The sequence below is a fragment of the Ambystoma mexicanum genome, chromosome 1p (genome assembly GCF_040938575.1).
Source record: "Ambystoma mexicanum isolate Mex_15411 chromosome 1p, UKY_AmexF1_1, whole genome shotgun sequence".
Lineage (NCBI taxonomy): Eukaryota > Metazoa > Chordata > Amphibia > Caudata > Ambystomatidae > Ambystoma > Ambystoma mexicanum.
Window position 1 is genome coordinate 125,689,164 of NC_090921.1, and position 15,562 is coordinate 125,704,725.

The 15,562-nt window shown below is 48.0% G+C and overlaps 1 protein-coding gene across 1 annotated transcript in view; it reads right to left on the minus strand.

Annotated features, from left to right (window-relative positions):
• Window positions 1-15,562, minus strand: part of ZCWPW1 (zinc finger CW-type and PWWP domain containing 1) — an 867,839-nt gene that overhangs the window by 72,591 nt on the left and 779,686 nt on the right. Inside the window, exon 6 of the mRNA XM_069607206.1 lies at window positions 2,700-2,849. Within this exon, the coding sequence (XP_069463307.1) occupies window positions 2,700-2,849 (150 nt within the window). The remainder of the gene's footprint in view (window positions 1-2,699; window positions 2,850-15,562) is intronic.

Genomic DNA, 15,562 nt, shown 5'->3' on the forward strand with positions numbered 1-15,562 from the left:
ATCAGGTGATATATCTAGCCCAACTCGTGCAGTAAGTTAGCAAGGCTAACAGGTCAGCCTGGTCAGTGGAGAAGCCAGCACTACTAATTCCCTCTTCACCCATCAGAGCCATTCATTGCAAAAGGGATCAGGTCCCTCTCTTCCTCAAACATCAACCTCATGGACTGGAAGAAGCCCGATCGCGACTTGGGAAGAATGACCAGTCCATTGCTGTTGGGTCCCCTCGAAGAGGATGTCTCAAGGACCATCAGCACCGTGGTCGACTTAGTAAGCATCAAATTTGAGGTCAAGGGTGTGAAATCTGATGAGGCAAGGTTGGCCAGAACCTCTGGGCACAACTGGTGACTGGACGGCCTACGGCACTGAGGCCGGAGCCGCCACAGCTTTTTCGAATAGCTGGAGCATTTGGGTCTTAAATGCACCCCTCTGGGGTCACCTGTAGCTGGGAATGACTTACCACACTCCTCTGACGAACCGAAGTTGTATCTGCATCAACACCTTTTCTTCTTTTTGTGGGAAACAAGGATGACGAATGGTACGACAAACTCTGTGAGTGGGAGCACTTCTATGCCTTTTATCGCTGCGTGACTTCCTTCTTGGGAGTGGAACCTTCGTTATCAGGGCTCGACAACTTGAAGGTTGATTGTGCCGGTGGCTTCGAAGGAGACCACCCGACGGTCAATTTCACTGATCGTTCCCTGATCGCCTTCGGGTTAATATGATAATGGGAGCCACACTGCTTGCCGTCAGACTCCACCCCAAGACACCACACGCAAATATGATATGATAGGTTATTTATAACATTCTTAGTACCCAGAGGTTTTTAAGCAGGGACCTGGGGATTGAACCTGTGTTGCTCTGTGTAGTCTTGCTTCCAAGGCGAGCACGTTGCCCCTGAGCTATCCTCCCAAGACGATGTGAGTCCATGAATCTTGAGCCACCGTCTTTTCAGCGTTTCAATCACAAGGGTTTAGGGCCCTATATATCAGTGTCAAAGTGAAAAGGACTTTTCAGTCACTGAATAGAATCGTGTTCCAAACAGGGCGCTGAGCACGCAGACAAAAAGAACTGAGGTATGCGGGTGTAGTGATGTGATATATGTACTACCAACATCACATACGGAGATGAGGAGTTGCTCGGTCGAGACATGATGGAGTCGGAAGATGGCGCCGAGTCACACTACGCCCCCTGTCAAAAAGGTTTCTGAGCAGCTGGACACTAGAAGGATATCGCAGGGAGAATGCAATCCATTGAAAGTGGGATTTTTGGTAAGGTTTGGAACTGTGAGAGAGAAGATCAGGTGGCCATCAAAATACAGTCCCAGGTTTTTAGCAGTGGAGGAGAGGGCAGGCAGAGCCCTATGGGAAGGAGGCCAAGCGAAGGGAGTGAAAGGAAGTCTGCCAGTGGATTTGGGAAGGTGCTGAAGTGAGAGAATGGATTCTAGAGAGGCATCACCGCTGGGAATGGTAGGAGTAGAGAGCAACGGCTCAGATGTGACCTACAGATTTCTGTCAGATGGAAAGGAAGACATCCATTTGTGTTGTGCCCTTGATGCTAAAGGAACTACAGAAATTATTAATCAGAATTATGTGGTCTAAAGTGTTAAATACAGCTGGTAGACGCGGGAGAATGAGGATAGCAGTGGTGGTGCTCTCTAAGGATTTCAGGTGCTCATCCCACATGTGGAGCAGGGCCGATTCTGTACCACTGGCAGGTCGAAAATTAACTCTGAAGAGGATGGTGTCTGTGAGACATTGGAGGAGGAAGGAGGCAAACTGAAAAAAAGGAAGAACGAGTTCAAATCTATAGCAGTAGTGGAGCAGTCGCGCTCCTGACAGGTCTTAAAGTCTGTCTTGGGATGAAACACCATAAAAAAAACGTGTGGGGACAAATAAATGCAAAACAGTAAAGTGACTGAAATAATGTTCCTAAATGCTGCAGTAGAAAAGAAAATGTCCCTGGTCACTTCGAGTATGAGTGGGGATGAAACAAGGAGGCACCAAGGAGAGGTGATGGCCCCCTTGTGGCTGTTGAATATGTTCCAGTGTTGGCTGAGGCAGAAGTGTATGTCAGAAGATGAGGAATCTGTGGAAGGAATGTATTCATTAGAATTGATACCGCTATCACAAGTATGAAACATGTTTATTAGATTCTTGTATACAGGGATAGAACCTGAAAGAGAAAGATGACTGACTAATATGAAAACCAGACATTACTTGCAGCAGAAAACCAGGATGACATTCAAAGAACAGTTTCTCTTCATAAAAATGAATACATGAACAGAGCAGGAATTTCATCAACTCTTATAACATAATTAACTGAAACAATATAAGCTACACAATCAGGTTAAATAGCATAAATATCATCATTTTTAAAGCAAAAAATGATGAATATCACTGCTTCCCAACCCCTTAGAATGTATTGGGGTAGAATCCCACTGCTTTGTTTTTAGATTGCTTGTGCATTTGGGGATCAGCCATGTGCAAATTAGTATTGGCTATGAACCCAAGGGGAACAAAACTAAAACTGCTAGACCATCTCTTGCTGGCATAATTCAACTTTACTTTGAACAAGAGGCCAAGACTTGAGGTCTTCAATGTATGCTAATCAGTTTGAAAGCCATTCAGGACCACTTTGGCTGGGGCTTGCCTCTGAAAGCTGTAATAAATTACATACATTACTGGAACAGTTTTGCCTACCTGGCTTGCTTTCTAGTTCATGGACGTCTTTTTCTTTAATGTTTTCTACTTTTTTAGCCATGGTGGTCACAGATTTTTTCGACAAACACAACTTTGGTTCACAATTTCTAATCTTCTTGAACATGGGACGTTTCTTTTCATTTTGACAAACTATACTCCGAACAGGGTAGAAAAGGAAAATACAGTTTATTTAAAAAACATAGATAAAGAAAAGGTTACCCACCCAGTAATAATACCATTGTTCCATGATTTATCTACAGTAGAGCATTTCTTGCCTTTGATTTGAGAGTCATATAACAATAGTGGTGGTCAAACATTGAAAAGACTCCATTGAATACTCAGTAATTACATACAGTTCTGAGTAAGTCAAAACCGTCCTGAGTGATGGACATTTACAGTGCTATAAAAGTCTACTTATGCTCAAAGAATACTGGGCTACAATAAAACATAACCAGTTAAGACTTAGGGGGTCTTGATATTAGTGAGTTATGCTTGTTTTAGCCACAGGTCAGAAACCTTAAATATTATGCTTGAAGTAAGAATGTGTTGATTATAAGCTAAAAGTATCTCCTCTGTGTCAAGCATCACCCAACAAGCAAGAGCTACCTCTGTGGAAAAAGGAACTAGTGCAAATCTAACTTGCACATGGGAGGCATACTATAAACATAGATGCAATATACATAGCAGTATAGTTGAAATGTTTTCTAGATGTGTCCTAATGCTCCTCTAAACACATTCCCAAACACCCAGGGTTAATTTTATATATATACGCCTGGGTGGGACTCTTTGGGCAAAACTCGAACCAGTAAAGTTTCCAGGGCATTCATCCACGTTAAACTTTATGGGTTTTTCCCAAGGTTTGAGATAAGAGCCACAACCTTGCGCCTATATAAAGGTAGGCATGTAGAAACTCGGACAGTCGATGGTTGGCATCTGAAGAGAGCAGGACCGGCTCACACTTGTTAGGTAAGCAATGTTTTTGATAGTTAGATTAGAGTAGATTTAAATCGGTAATAAAACATAGGTAGAGGTGGGAATTAGGGTGGAATCTTTGAGGGAATTGAGGGGATTTGTGGGTAGATGGAGTTGTGAATTGTGGGTGGATGGTGGAACAACCCATATGGATTTTGCAGGCGAAAGCCAAACCACTGAGAACCCCACATAGATTTACTTAGCATAGGCGGAGTCCAAAGCCCTGAGAAAACCATGTGCATTTACTAGGTGGTAGAGAAGGCCAACGCACTAAGACCTGTGGTACATCGCAACATATGAGATGGACAAGAAGACATGGTTCCACAAGTTTTATTAAAAAAAAGAAAACCTCAAATAACGTATCTGGGTTGTCTGCTCTGCTCGGGGGCCCGAGCAATTTTTGTCCCCCACGCCATTGTCAAGGATACTAGGAACACCTCCGCAACCACTGAATCCGAATATGCCAAACATGAGGAGCGGGGGACACCCAATATTTTCAGATTTCAGATTCAAATTGTTTGCAAGAATTCGAACTAATGGTCAAATCTACCATTCGTTCAAATTTTTTCGATCAATTTGGGCAATACCAAAATAACTCTATAGCTATGATGATGGTTTCCCTAACTCCCAAAAAAATCATAAAATGGTGCTTGTGAGGATGCGTCACCAAAATTCTGTCCTGTTTCCAAACCTACTCTAACCTGTGATCCATCAATACCAATAATAACCTAAATAACATACGCTTCTGCCTAAGAAGGTCGGTTGCCACTACACTTTGCTACCACTATTAACCTAAAAAACATACGCTTCTGCCTAAGAAGGTTGGTTCCCACTATACTTTGCTTTGGGTGGCTGGTTTCTGACCAACACCCACTTGTGTCTTGTGTTTGGTATTCTTTCTCTCAGGCTCTGGCCTGCTGATAAAAGTTCAGATCTGGGTCCTGTAAGTCGTTCTTTTTTGCTATAGTACAGGACTGCTGGGCAAGTGTTTGAATCAAATCACAAAGTTAATCTCTTAGTTGCTCCTGCAAACTTTCTCCCAGTTGCTCTTTAGTCCCACGTGGGCTATCTGGCTCCTTGTGGGCTCCTCGTCTCACTGTACACCTTTTTTGACCATCTCATTTGCTCTCCCAGCGTAGGCCGTTGGGCTTGTTGCCCCAGTTCGCATAGTTCTTGATTCTAGTCTTTCTTGGGCTCTCTCTCTCAATATACACTCAATATACACCCCACTTAACCTTCTGGTTTCTCACCCCTGCTAAGGGTATCGGGTTCGCCTGCATGCATCCCAGTTCTGTCGCCTGCATGCCTCCCAGGTCTGTAAATGGCCCTCATACCGTTTGCGTTGGGGCAAACTTAGGGAATGACAGCGTCACAGCAAGGACATTGCAGGCCTCTTCCTCGGGCTTCTGTGTTCTCCCTATGTGGCTGATGAGGATTGAGTGACGGCTCTGCATGTGCCTCCGGTTAGCGACTCCCTGTAGATGCAAGCTGGTGGGGCTGAGATTTCACAGCACCAGGCCCTTCTCTCACCTACTCTGGTCCCTGCCGGAAGCAAGGATGAGAAGGGTGACTCCGCCATCTGACAAGCATCTCCTTGTTTCCTCATACACTGAACAATCTCATGCTCAATATAACAGTATGCCATTAGCAAAGGAGTGGGAGAGAACTTAATGAGGAGAAATTTGATGAAAGTTTTATGAAGGGAAGGCGGATGCGTTCAGTCATCACTTAGCAGACCCTGTAGTACGTATGCGAAAATGAGCTAAACAACATGGCCCCCGTGTGCGGCCATTTTGGACATTCACTTCCATTACCACAATGAAAGCCTAGGTTTTCGTGGGCTCAGCAAGCAAAAGTGAATTCTACAACAGTTGCAAGGTCACATAATGATGTCAGATGAGCTAACTGTGGAGGACAGTTGTTGTATTGTCAGCTGAAGAACAAGTCAGAGCTTTGCAGGTGCAGTGATAAGGGGTGCTGGGAACGAAGACAAGGGAGAGGGGCTGGGTTTTTCCACTTCTAGCTGGACTTTTCCACTCTTTGCTCCCAATGCTTGCTGTCTGCCCTTCGGCCGGGGGCAGTCTGGTAACCATGAAGGGCGGGGATTTCCCCATAAGATAAGAGATATTCCTCATGGAAGAGAGAGAGAGATTTGGACCCCGGGAGATGCAGTCTTGCTGAGGGAGAACTCTCCGCTCCAGACTCCGTTAGCATGAGCAACCTCTCTTCCTATCTTCCTACCTGCTCTGGACTAAGCAGTGTTGTGGTGACTGAGATGAAGGTGTCTTCTGCAACCATACTAACGGTGATGCTCTTTTTATATGCTTATGTATAATCAACTGTATGCTATGTTTTAGTTGTGTGTATGTGTATTGAATGTGAATAGAGGGCCTTTAACAAACCATTTATTGTCCTTCTAACGAGTGGTCTAAGTGTGATTGATAACCTCCCTGAGTCCAAGAAATGTTGGCATCCGTGTAATAGGGTGCGGGAGTCTAAGGCCCCTGTGCGTGGCCAAAAAAGCAAAACATTTGGCGCTGTGAGCAGGGTGTTTGTGCTGACGTTGATGCCAAAGAACCCTTCCGATTTAATCATTCTGAAGTGTTGGACTCAGAGAGGCAAGTTTTTGATGAATATTTGATGAGAAAAATGGGTGTGTTGTGAGGTATTGACGATAGAGACGTGAAACATTCATTAATATCATGAGTTCCCTATTTAGGAAAAAAGGAAGCTCTACAGGCGCAGACTGTCCTGAAGTAACTATCCCAGGGTGTACAAAAAGGTCTGTATGACAAAGTGGCACCAACCTGGGCCTGTGGTGCAGGTCTGAGTGAGACTTGGGATAATTGTATAGGAGATACGAGTCTGGCCTAAGTGACGGGCTGCCTGCAACAGATGCCGGTGGAAAAAGGGAAAGAGTTTTCGGCTTTAGGAAGAGGTTAGATTCTGTTGCATGCTTTCAGGAAGGTGAATGAACAGAATGTGGAACTGCAGGCAAGTGTGTTGAGGTTGGAAAATGAGCTGGCGCCTGAGAACCAGATTGCGTTAATGCAGCAGCTCCAAATTAAGTTGTATCATGATAAGGCAGATAAATATCAAGCGGTAGCCGAGCGAGCTGCCGTAAGGGTTGACCGGTACAAATATCGGAAGAGAAGAGTGAGTGTGAATTCCCATAAGGTAGCGACCGTGATTGCTTCCGCAGGGGTTGATTGGGACCCCAACCAATGGGATGGAGATGTATTTGATAGTCCCAGCATTGAGAGTGATTCAGAGCAGGAGGTAGCGTCCCGGCCAGTAACTGGTCGGAAGGAGGTAACAGCTAAACCAGTGATGCGCAGGCGAGCTGGTACCAACCCAAACAATCCTGGTTGGGGGTTGGTGGATTTTACAACACTAGAGGATTATTGCCAGCAAGAGGTCGGGTAAACCATTAGCCGATTGAAGCAAAGGGCTGGTGAGTCTTTGTTAACTTGGATGGGGAGGTTACTTGACGAAGGGGCAGCAGGTCTCCAGGTACATTCCACGGACGCCACCCGGTTTCTGCCTTTGTTGCAGGAAACACATATTCAGTAAATGTTACGTGTAGGTCCTCCCCATGAGGATTACGGGGGTGAGGTGCAAATGTCTTTATCAGAGCTAGCGGCCCAATGGTGTAACTGCAAGTACCCGATTGCATCAGACTGGCCTAAGGAGGAAGGGAATAGTTTCTTACCTGTAACTCCATTTCTCCAGCATTGGTATCTTTCATGGATTCACATGCTTTGAATATTCCCCGTCGTCAGGCTGGGAATCCCCGGTACATTATATAGACCCTTTCCCGTAGGAAAACTTTTTCGACGCTTATGTGTCCTATCCACCTCGTTTTGTATCATGCGTGCCCGTACCGTCAGGACGTCATGATATAAATACAGGCCCCGCCCCCGCGCTCCCTCAGATTTCGGCCCCCAAAGTAGTGGGGAAACCGGTTTGCATGTTCAGGGGAGGCAGGTGGGCGCATGTGAATCCATGAAAGATACCAATGCTGGAGAAATGGAGTTACAGGTAAGAAACTATTCCCTTCTCCAGCATTGGATCTTTCATGGATTCACATGCTTTGAATAGATTACATAGCAGTACCACCCCCAAGAGGAGGCGTGCATGCAAACCCATATACTTTTTTCACAAAGGCCGTTCCCTATGATCATGTATACATCAGTAATAGTTAACATAGGAAAACGAACCACATACAGTCATAAATTCCACAGGATGCAACCCCGCAGCCGGGGCTTACCTTATTGGAATAGGTGTCGAAGCACTGCCTGTCCCATCCGGGTGTCTTCGGCATGTTGCTGCGACAGGCAGTAATGGCGGGTAAAGGTGTGTGTAGCCGCCCAGGTAGCCGCCATGCAGATGTCCCCTAGAGGGACTCCGGCCCACAGTGCCGTCGACGATGCCGCTGCTCTAGTTGAATGAGCTCTTGGCCGTCGTAGAAGAGGCTTCCCTGCCCTGGAATGGCAGTACGAAATGGTAGATGACACCCATCTTGATAGTCCTTGCTTTGAAATGGCTTTTCCTCTAGCACCCAACCCATAGGCCACAAACAGCTGTCTCGTTTCTCTGAACGGTTGCGTACGATGAAGATAAAACTTGAGAGCCCTTTTTACATCCAATGTGTGTAGCATGCGCTCCGCTCCCGAGCATGGCTCCGGAAAAAACGTAGGCAACACGATAGAAGAGTGTTTATGAAACACCGAAGGAGCTTTTGGTATGAACTGTGGGTTAGTGGCTAGGACTACCTTGGTCTTGAAAAATCGTAAGTATGGTGGGTCCACCATTAGAGCCTGAACTTCTGAAATACGTCGGGCTGAAGTGATGGCCACCAGGAAGGCCAATTTCCACGACAGAAACTTTAGAGACGATGATGACATTGGCTCAAACGGAGGTTTCATAAGAGACGTTAAGACCAGATTGAGGCTCCACTCCGGTGGAAATTTCTTCTCTGGAGGGAAACTCCGAAAGAGGCCTTTAAGGAAGTGCTTAATCAGGCGGTCGCTGAACAATGGTGGCGAGTGCCGTCGACGAGTAAACCTGGAAATGGCTGCTAGGTGTACTTTTATTGACGACACCGACAGGCTCTTTTGAGCTAATAACAGCAAGTATGGAAGGAGCTGTTCCGGCCTAATCGATTGCGGGGCCAAACCTGGTTGATCCTCACACCATTGACAGAACCTTTTCCATTTGTACGCGTATGAGGCGTTTGTGGAAGGTGCTCTTGCCGCTTGCAGGATACGTCGACAGTCCTCCGGAATCGTTAGCCGACCAAATTCGGCGAAGTCAGGAGCCAGGCCGTCAACTTGAGGCTGTCCGGGTCGTGATGCCAAACGACACCCTCCTGTCGAGACAGAAGGTCGGGGGTCTTCTGGAATCTCATCGGTTCCGCCGCCGCTAAGTGTAGTAGGTCTGAAAACCACACCTGTCTGGCCCAGTATGGGGCCAACAGAATTCTACCGACATGGGTACCTGAGGATCCATTGCAACGTCCTCCGGACAAGGGGAAAAGGAGGGAATGCGTACAGGAATTTGTTCGTCCATGGGAATGAGAACGCATCCCCCAGTGAGCCCTGCTGAGGCCATCTGCTTGCGTACTGATGGCATTTCTTGTTGTTCTTCGTTGCAAACAGGTCTATGGAAGGGTGTCCCCATTCCTTGAATACTTATTGAAGTTGTTGGTCGTTCAGCACCCATTCGTGAACTTCGTTCATTTCTCTGCTGAGGGCATCGGCTTCCACGTTTTTCACTCCTGGTAGGTGAAACGCTAAGATTTGCATGTTGTGTTGCAGGGCCCAATGCCAGATTTTCTGTGCCTCCGTCGATAGGGACCTGGAACGTGTCCCTCCTTGTTTCCTCAAGTAGAACATCGTAGTGGTGTTGTCCGTCATGACACGCACCACCGAGTCCCTCAGTTGCGGAAGAAAAGACTTCAGAGCCCATCGCACTGCTCTCAGTTCTAGCAGGTTGATATGCAGGGAGGACTCCTGCAAAGACCACTGGCCTTGTACCTGTAACATATCCAGATGAGCTCCCCATCCGCTCAGCGATGCATCCGTCACCACCGTCTTTTGGAACTCTGGTTCCAGTAGAGGCATCCCTTTCGTTAGATGAGTAGACACTTTCCACCAGCCGAGTGCTTGAACTAGTTGTTCGTCGACGACCAGTCTGTCGGACCAGCGACCTCTGCTCTGCGCCCAACGGTCCGCTAGAAATTCCTGGCAAGGCCTCATAAACAGACGGCAGTTGTTTATTAACGGAATGCAGGACGACATGGTCCCTAGCAGGGACATGTACTTGCGCACAGAGACCTTGGTACCGCCTCTCCATTCCGACGCCTTGTTTTGAAGTTTCTGAATTCTTTCGCTGGATGGTTTCACCAGGCTTGTGTGTGTATGAAACTCCGCTCCTAGAAAGACCAAGGTCCTCGAAGGCTCTACTGAGGACTTGTTGAAGTTTATTGCGAAGCCCAGTTCCTGTAAGATGGACATTGCGGCTCGTAGACTGTCTCGTGTTTGTTCCTTGGATGACCCTCTGACTAGCCAGTCGTCTAGATATGGATAGACATGATGACCATCCTTCCTTAAATGGGCCGCTATAGGGGCCAAGCACTTGGTGAACGTCCTGGGGGAGGACTTGAGCCCGAACGGGAGGACCTTGAACTGAAAATGCTTTCTCCCGACGACGAATCTTAAATATCTCCTGTGTCGTGGGCGTATTGGGATGTGAAAATAAGCATCCTGAAGGTCTAGTGATGATAGATAGTCCATGGGTTGCACCGATCTGATAACCTCTTGGAGTTTTAGCATTTTGAATTTTTGGCTCTTTAGCCACTTGTTGAGTACCCTCAGGTCGAGAATGGGCCTCCATTTGCCGTTTGGCTTTTTGACAACAAAGAACCTGGAATAAACTCCTTGGCCTTCCTGTGCCACAGGAACTCTCTCTACCGCCCCTTTTCGCAACATAAGCGCCGCCTCTTGTCGTAGGATTTGGAGGTGGGGCTGTGGCGAGAATAAAGGAGGAAGACGCGGAGGCTTGTCTTTGAATTGCAGCGCATGACCCATGCGAATCGTGTCTAGGACCCATCGATCTTTGGTGATGCATTTCCATCGGTCGAAGTGATGAGAGACTCGACCCCCCAGGACGTTCCGAAGGCCGTCATTGATTGCTGGTTTGCTTGTTCTTCGTTGACGACGGACCTGAGCCTCGCCGCCTGGAGGCTTGATAGTCCCTGCTTCCACGTGCCGACTGGGACGCTCGTCTGAACCCTTGTGAAGAGTACGAAGGCCTGTTAAATCCACGGTCCCTCGAGGCTCCAAAGCGGGAGTTTCCAGAAGCACCTCTGAAGGGGCGAAAAGAGCGAAAATTTCTACCCGTTTGAAGGGCGCCGAGGGACCTAGCAGTATCCGTGTCTTCTTTCATCCCTTTCAGCGCTTCATCAACCTTTTCGCCAAACAGGTGCTCCCCTTCGCATGGCATGTCCAGGACTTTGTACTGTACTTCAGGACGGAAAGTAGTACATTTGAGCCACGCTTGTCGACGAAGCACTACTCCATGGTTGATTTGTTTGAAACCAGACTCTGCTAGGTCAACTGCGATATTAATAGCGTGGTTCGAGGCCTCTTCGCCGTCCCGCACCAGTAACATAGCTGCTTTCCGGTGTTCGTCTGGCAGGTGTTCTAGGATAGGGGCTAATTTGTGCCACATTTCCCTATCATATCGTGACACGATCGCTAAGGAATTGGCTGCTCTTACTGTCGTCGCTCCGACCGAGAGCACCTTCTTTCCAAATGCGTCCTGCCTCCTAGCCTCGCTTTCCGGTGGCGTTGAACATTTTTGCTGGACCCTGGCCTTCCTAGCCGCTGCCGCCGACACCACCGAGTCAGACAGAGGCTGTGATGTTAGACATTTTGGAGTGGACTCCGGAGCTTTAAACTTTTTCTCGATCCGTCCCTTTATGGCTGGTTCCGAGAATGGATGGCGCATCGTCTTGAGACCTTCTTGCCACACGTGGTCAAGGATTGGGATGGCAAATACCGATTTTCTCCTTTGACCCATATGGTCAAAAAGGAAACAGTCTTTCCTCTGCTCCTCAGGAATCAAGCCGAATTCGGAACACGCTTTCCCCATCATTGCATGGAAGGCTCCCACATCATCAGGGGGAGATGGCTGTGTCTGGCTCCTCGTAGACTCCAATTCTACATCCGAATTCCATGTCGGGTCCCTCGACGGTGACAGGGAGATGTCTGACCCCGAGTCATCACGTATAGAGTCGGACTCCGACAACTCACCCTCCTCCTGAGCTCGAGGACGATCTTTCACCGCCTGGGGAGCCGATGGGTGTTTCGTCGACGAGCGAGCCGTACAAGTTTGCTCGTCGACGGAAGGTACAGACAAAAGTGACGATGACGTCCCAGGTTGAGGGAACTGCGTATCCAGCCGCTGTAGTAGCTTCTGAAGAGTATTAAGCACATCCAGAGACAAAACCGTCTGGGGGGTCAGTAACGTGGATGATATAGGTACCATACCCCCGCTCGCACTCGTCGCCGTGGAAGGCGTAAGCCTAAATCCGATGGCTGCAGAACCATGTCACCTTCCCCTTCCGCCGAGCAGGCCGTGTCTGGCTGCAGTAAGACCTCAGGGGGGATCGGGTCATAGACCTCAGGCAGCCAAGCCATAGACTGAGTCTCCGTCGACGAAGGAATCCCAACCGCTGCTGCTTGAACGGTAATAGGCATCGTCAATGACACCGAGGTCGACGAGCAAGTCGTCGTCGTCGAGCCCTTAGACTTCGTCGTCGATTTCGATGCCGACTTCCCGGCTGAAGCTTCTCGACTCACGGAAGACCTGGGACGGTCCCCTGAGGAGGATTTAGACAGCGCTAGCCTCTCCGTCTTAGATGATGAGGAGGAGGAGGGCTTTTTATGTGATGAGGAGGATCCAGCATGTTTCCCCTTATGCTTGTCCTCAGCGCGAATTTCTGCTGGCCGAACCTTCTTCGATGGAGGCTCCGACTTGCTCCTGGAGGCCGTGGAGCCAACTTCCGAAGCCGGGTAGGCACCCGCTCCGTCATTAAGCCAGTCGACCAGCCTTCTTTTACGGTCCTTAAGGGTTTTTTGGGAGAAACCCTGGCATATCTCACATGTATCCGCCGTGTGGTGCGGGTGGAGACAGTAGATACAGTCCATGTGGCCGTCTCCTTCATAAACCTTTTTGAGGCCACAGGTTGCACATGGGCGAAATAACGCCTTTCCAGACATAATTCTCCAGAATTTGAACTTCGCTTACGCGAAACAGACAAAAAATAAAAAACAACCTAGTTTTCACTAGTAGTAAACACGAGGATCCCACTACTTTGAAAGACGGTTGAAACCTGAGGGAGCGCGGGGGCGGGGCCTGTATTTATATCATGACGTCCTGACGGTACGGGCACGCATGATACAAAACGAGGTGGATAGGACACATAAGCGTCGAAAAAGTTTTCCTACGGGAAAGGGTCTATATAATGTACCGGGGATTCCCAGCCTGACGACGGGGAATATTCAAAGCATGTGAATCCATGAAAGATCCAATGCTGGAGAAAAGAAGTGTTAAACCTTGAGTAAGGCAAAACAAAAGAGGTGATGGTTGGAATGTTTAGACTAAATCTTAACCTCTGGCATTGCTCTGGGCAACCCTCCAGACCATTGTTCTCCGCCTGCCAAGCCATTACAAAAGTGGAAAGACCATATGCAAATCAGGCTTGGTCCCACCCCCAAAGGGGTAGTCCAGCATGAACTGCCAGGTCACATCCCTTCTGCACGAGACCACAAGCATCCCCAGACATGTTTCAGCCTTGTTGGGCGTCATCAGTGAGGAGTAGCTTGGGTCTCTAGGCCCAGCAGGCACGGGACCCACATCTCGGCATACCACTCACACTCCTACTCCTCACTGATGAGGCCCAACAAGGCCGAAACATGTTTGGGGACGCTTGTGTTCTCGTGCAGAAGGGATGTGACCTAGCAGTTCGGGCTGGACTGCCCCTTTTAGGGGTGGGACCAAGCCTGATTTGCATATGGTCTTTCCCATTCTGTAATGGCTTGGCAGGCGAAGAACGATGGTCTGGAGTGTTGCCCAGAGCAATGCCAGTGGTTAGGACTCATTCTAAACCTTCCAGCCATCACCTCTTTGTTTTTGCTTTGTCACCCCGAGTGGGTCCAGTATGCCCAGACGTGGGACCCATGCCTGCTGGGCCTAGAGACCTAAGCTACTCCTCACTGATGAGGCCCAACAAGGCTGAAACATGTTTGGGAATGCTTGTGGTCTAGTGCAGAAGGGATGTTACCTAGCAGTTCGGGCTGGACTGACCCTTTTAGGGGTGGGACCAAGCCTGATTTGCATATGGTCTTTCCCCTTCTGCAATGGCTTGGCAGGCGAAGAACGATGGTCTGGAGGGTTGCCCAGAGCAAAGCCAGTGGTTAAGATTCATTCTAAACCTTCCAGCCATCACCTCTTTGTTTAAACCTTGAGAAAGGCCATACAAAGAGTAAGGTAGCATACCATGAAAGAAGTTATTCATTTAGATACCCCACAACATATTGGAGTGGTAGCATTATCAGTTTCAGCTAGAAATGCTCTAATTCGAACCGCCCAGCCACAGATAAGAATGTCATTATGACCCTGTTGGTGGGAATGACCAGTAGAATGACAGATGAGGCGGTGGATGCAATCAGGCAGTTGGTAGATCTAGGGGAATGGGAAAAGGCTGAGGAAAGAACGAGAGAGAGAGGGGAGGAGTGAAAGACGGACTCCTGGAAAGAGGTTCACCAGCCGAGAATCTCGGGTATCCAGGAAGCATATGTTTTTGACGCTATTAAAAGATGGGGTGCCACGGGAAGACATTGATGGGATTGAGACACAGACATGTATCAAATAAGAAGAGAGGGCTGGAAGGTAAAAATCGGTACAAGCAAGTGAAACGGTAGGAGGTACAGAAGCCCAGTAGGGATCAGATACCTTCTGCGCCTCCCGCGGAGGAAGTGGATGAAGAATCCCCGGGTACGTCCCGACAATTCCAGCCGACGTATGCGGATTTGAGAACAATGTCAAGTGCGATGGCATGATATGACAGTTTATTTATATAGCGCCTATACATAATGTGTTTCAAAGCGCTTCAAGGCAAGGGAGGGAACATCGGAAAATACAATGACATTCTTACAGGCCATGAACAACAAGAATGTAAAATTAACTATCATACTCGGCCTATCGACATTTCAGATAGTGCAAGTGCTAAGACACAGATAGGAAGGAAATGAGAAACAGACAGGCAACTACCGTACTAGGCCTGATGACAATTCTGGTAGAGTCGGAATATAACAAGAGGTGAGGGAGAGGGGAGGAGAAAGCAGGGAGAGGAACAGAAAAAGCGACTATTGTACTAGGCCTGACAACATTTCAGATAGAGTTGTATGGGGGGACAACCATAGGTGGGGTGGAGGAGACAAAGAAATTGTTGCTATCGTTCGTACTAGGTCCAAGGACAAGTCTGATAGAGTAAGTGCAAAGAAAAAAGTAGAGGAGAGAGGAGAGAGGGAGAAGGGTGAGGAGGAGAGAATAGAGAATAAAACAGTGAGAAAGAGCTGAGAAGCAGAGGGGAGATCGAAATCACGAGTTGGGTGGTTGCCCTCAAATGCGGTGGCAACGCTATTACCACCGCATTTAGGGGTCTGGCTAGTCTACCCTCAGCTCAAATTCCTATTTTCGGGCGCAATTAGTGCCGCTCTATTAGCGGTGGTGGAAATGGAGTCCAAATACACGCATTCAAAGTAAATTAAGGTAGACAGACGGCCTGATGTGAATGTGAAGTTATTTTGGCAATCAGGAAA